A 5,000-nucleotide genomic window follows, 5' to 3' on the forward strand; every position below is an offset into this window, starting at 1 on the left:
AGAATGTGCTTAGGTGAGATCTGTGAACGATCACCATGTAATTTACCCAATATGCCTAAACAACAAGTACACACACACACACACACACACACACACACACACACACACACACACACACACACACACACACACACCAGTTGTATGCGAGCTGTAGCTGCAGGCGGGCGTGGTCGGCGGTCTCTATGGTGATGATGTCGGTGCAGAAGTCGGGTCCGAGCAGCAGGCAGATGGCCTTGATCACGTTGGCACGCTTGGGCTTGTCCCCCGACAGAGACAGGACCGTGAACTGCTCATCTGGACCCAGCATGACCAGCTCTGGACCGAACACCACCCTGATGGAGGGAGAGAGGGAGAGAGAGAGGGAGAGAGGAAGAGAGAGGGAGAGAGAGAGGGAGAGAGAGATGGGAGAGAGAGAGGAGGGAGGGAGGGAGATGAAAGAGGGAGATGAAAGGGAGAGAGAGAGGGAGAGAGAGAGGGAGAGAGAGAGAGGGAGATGAAAGAGAGAGAGAGAATGGGAGAGGGAGAGAGAATGGGAGAGAGAGAGAGATGAAAGAGAGAGAAAGGGAGGGAGAGAGGGAGAGAGAGAGGGAGAGATGAAAGAGAGAGAAAGGGAGAGAGAGAGAGAGGGAGAGAGAGAGGGAGAGAGAGAGAGGGAGATGAAAGAGAGAGAGAGAATGGGAGAGGGAGAGAGAATGGGAGAGAGAGAGGGAGGAGACGAGTCAGTTGTTTTTCCTTTAGTGTAAATAGAATAAGACCTGTCACCTGTCAGCACTTGGACCAGAGAGGGTTAAAGTGGAGCGAGAGGCGCAAACGGTCAACAATTTCCGCGTTCGATTATTGCAAGGGGGGGGGAGGATCCCCCTTTATGCAGACCAGAGTAAACCCTCGCTGCACTAATGTCAATGGAGACTTGTGGAATTTTACCAATAAATTGGTCATTATGTCTTTCTGGATTTGTTGAGGGTTTTTTGGAAAATTTTGTCATAATCTGTAAGTGTTTGGGATCATTTCAAGCCTAAAAGTGTAATTTTTTTAGCGTTGATTTGTAATAAAATAACATAATATCAGACCATGCTGCTGCCAGTTACTGTCCGGTTGTTAGCATGCTAGCTAGCCTCTTAGCTAAGGTAACATTTTAAACGGAGAAGTGTAATTTTAAATTATTCATATCATGTCCTAAAGAATGATTCATTGGTATCATACATGATTATAGACAATAATACTGTGAACACAATTATGTTTATCTGTTCTTATTGCTTATTAAGAGAGAAAGTTTATTTAGTGACGTAAGGTGACACTCGCACTTATGCAGACCGGAACTGTCCCGTTTTGCTCCCATTGTAACAAATTACGTTGCTCTATCTTGCTAGTAATCAAGGATCTTTGCATTAATGTCTTCTCTCATAGGTAGCTATGGCAACACCAAAGGCATTAATGTCTCAGTTCTCTCATAGGTAGCTATGGCAACACCAAAGGAATTAATGTCTTCTCTCATAGGTAGCTATGGCAACACCAAAGGCATTAATGTCTCAGTTCTCTCATGGGTAGCTATGGCAACACCAAAGGCATTAATGTCTCAGTTCTCTCATAGGTAGCTATGGCAACACCAAAGGCATTAATGTCTCAGTTCTCTCATAGGTAGCTATGGCAACACCAAAGGCATTAATGTCTCAGTTCTCTCATAGGTAGCTATGGCAACACCAAAGACATCAATGTCTCAGTTCTCTCATAGGTAGCTATGGCAACACCAAAGGCATTAATGTCTTCTCTCATAGGTAGCTATGGCAACACCAAAGGCATTAATGTCTTCTCTCATAGGTAGCTATGTATGGCAACACCAAAGGCATTAATGTCTTCTGTCATAGGTAGCTATGGCAACATTCAAAGGCATTAATGTCTTAGGTAGCTATGTATGGCAACAACCAAAGGCATTAATGTCTTCTCTCATAGGTAGCTATGGCAAAAGCACAAAGGCATTAATGTCTTCTCTCATAGGTAGCTATGGCAACACCAAAGGCATTAATGTCTTCGCTCATAGGTAGCTATGGCAACACCAAAGGCATTAATGTCTCAGTTCTCTCATGGGTAGCTATGGCAACACCAAAGGCATTAATGTCTCAGTTCTCTCATAGGTAGCTATGGCAACACCAAAGACATTAATGTCTCAGTTCTCTCATAGGTAGCTATGGCAACACCAAAGGCATTAATGTCTCAGTTCTCTCATAGGTAGCTATGGCAACACCAAAGGCATTAATGTCTCAGTTCTCTCATAGGTAGCTATGGCAACACCAAAGGCATTAATGTCTCAGTTCTCTCATAGGTAGCTATGGCAACACCAAAGGCATTAATGTCTTCTCTCATAGGTAGCTATGGCAACACCAAAGACATTAATGTCTCAGTTCTCTCATAGGTAGCTATGGCAACACCAAAGGCATTAATGTCTCAGTTCTCTCATAGGTAGCTATGGCAACAACAAAGGCATTAATGTCTCATTTCTCTCATAGGTAGCTATGGCAACACCAAAGGCATTAATGTCTCAGTTCTCTCATAGGTAGCTATGGCAACACCAAAGGCATTAATGTCTTCTCTCATAGGTAGCTATGGCAACACCAAAGGCATTAATGTCTCAGTTCTCTCATGGGTAGCTATGGCAACACCAAAGACATTAATGTCTCAGTTCTCTCATAGGTAGCTATGGCAACACCAAAGGCATTAATGTCTCAGTTCTCTCATGGGTAGCTATGGCAACACCAAAGACATTAATGTCTCAGTTCTCTCATAGGTAGCTATGGCAACACCAAAGGCATTAATGTCTTCTCTCATAGGTAGCTATAAAAACACCAAAGGCATTAATGTCTCAGTTCTCTCATGGGTAGCTATGGCAACACCAAAAGACATTAATGTCTCAGTTCTCATAGGTAGCTATGGCAACACCAAAGGCATTAATGTCTTCTCTCATAGGTAGCTATGGCAACACCAAAGGCATTAATGTCTCAGTTCTCTCATGGGTAGCTATGGCAACACCAAAGGCATTAATGTCTTCTGTCATAGGTAGCTATGGCAACACCAAAGGCATTAATGTCTTCTCTCATAGGTAGCTATGTATGGCAACACCAAAGGCATTAATGTCTTCTGTCATAGGTAGCTATGGCAACACCAAAGGCATTAACCAAAGGCATTAATGTCTTTCTCATAGGGCTATGTATGGCAACACCAAAGGCATTAATGTCTTCTGTCATAGGTAGCTATGGCAACACCAAAGGCATTAATGTCTTCTCTCATAGGTAGCTATGGCAACACCAAAGGCATTAATGTCTTCTCTCATAGGTAGCTATGGCAACACCAAAGGCATTAATGTCTCAGTTCTCTCATGGGTAGCTATGGCAACACCAAAGGCATTAATGTCTCAGTTCTCTCATAGGTAGCTATGGCAACACCAAAGACATTAATGTCTCAGTTCTCTCATAGGTAGCTATGGCAACACCAAAGGCATTAATGTCTCAGTTCTCTCATAGGTAGCTATGGCAACACCAAAGGCATTAATGTCTCAGTTCTCTCATAGGTAGCTATGGCAACACCAAAGGCATTAATGTCTTCTCTCATAGGTAGCTATGGCAACACCAAAGGCATTAATGTCTCAGTTCTCTCATGGGTAGCTATGGCAACACCAAAGGCATTAATGTCTCAGTTCTCTCATAGGTAGCTATGGCAACACCAAAGACATTAATGTCTCAGTTCTCTCATAGGTAGCTATGGCAACACCAAAGGCATTAATGTCTCAGTTCTCTCATGGGTAGCTATGGCAACACCAAAGGCATTAATGTCTCAGTTCTCTCATAGGTAGCTATGGCAACACCAAAGGCATTAATGTCTCAGTTCTCTCATAGGTAGCTATGGCAACACCAAAGACATCAATGTCTCAGTTCTCTCATAGGTAGCTATGGCAACACCAAAGGCATTAATGTCTTCTCTCATAGGTAGCTATGGCAACACCAAAGCATTAATGGCATTAATGTCTCCAGTTCTCTCATGGGTAGCTATGGCAACACCAAAGGCATTAATGTCTTCTGTCATAGGTAGCTATGGCAACACCAAAGGCATTAATGTCTTCTCTCATAGGTAGCTATGTATGGCAACACCAAAGGCATTAATGTCTTCTGTCATAGGTAGCTATGGCAACACCAAAGGCATTAATGTCTTCTCTCATAGGTAGCTATGTATGGCAACACCAAAGGCATTAATGTCTTCTGTCATAGGTAGCTATGGCAACACCCATTAAAAGGCATTAATGTCGTTCTCTCTCTCATAGGTAGCTATGGCAACACCAAAGGCATTAATGTCTTGGCAGCACCAAAGGCATTAATGGCTCATAGGTAGCTATGGCAACACCAAAGGCATTAATGTCTCAGTTCTCTCATGGGTAGCTATGGCAACACCAAAGGCATTAATGTCTCAGTTCTCTCATAGGTAGCTATGGCAGCACCAAAGGCATTAATGTCTCAGTTCTCTCATAGGTAGCTATGGCAACGCAAAGGCATTAATGTCTCCAGTTCTCTCATAGGTAGCTATGGCAGCACCAAAGGCATTAATGTCTCCAGTTCTCTCATAGGTAGCTATGGCAGCACCAAAGGCATTAATGTCTTCTCTCATAGGTAGCTATGGCAACATAAAAGGCATTAATGTCTCCAGTTCTCTCATGGGTAGCTATGGCAACACCAAAGACATTAATGTCTTCAGTTCTCTCATAGGTAGCTATGGCAACACCAAAGGCATTAATGTCTCAGTTCTCTCATGGGTAGCTATGGCAACACCAAAGGCATTAATGTCTCAGTTCTCTCATGGGTAGCTATGGCAACACCAAAGGCATTAATGTCTCAGTTCTCTCATAGGTAGCTATGGCAACACCAAAGGCATTAATGTCTCAGTTCTCTCATAGGTAGCTATGGCAACACCAAAGGCATTAATGTCTTCTCTCATAGGTAGCTATGGCAACACCAAGG

The 5,000-nt window shown here is 43.3% G+C and overlaps 1 protein-coding gene across 1 annotated transcript in view; it reads right to left on the reverse strand.

The window, feature by feature from the left end:
• The window catches only part of LOC125287627 (major vault protein), a 35,902-nt gene that overhangs the window by 7,032 nt on the left and 23,870 nt on the right, over positions 1-5,000 (reverse strand). The window contains exon 11 of the mRNA XM_048233556.1: positions 135-332. Within this exon, the coding sequence (XP_048089513.1) occupies positions 135-332 (198 nt within the window). The remainder of the gene's footprint in view (positions 1-134; positions 333-5,000) is intronic.

This window comes from Alosa alosa, chromosome 22 (assembly GCF_017589495.1).
Source record: "Alosa alosa isolate M-15738 ecotype Scorff River chromosome 22, AALO_Geno_1.1, whole genome shotgun sequence".
Taxonomy (NCBI): domain Eukaryota; kingdom Metazoa; phylum Chordata; class Actinopteri; order Clupeiformes; family Clupeidae; genus Alosa; species Alosa alosa.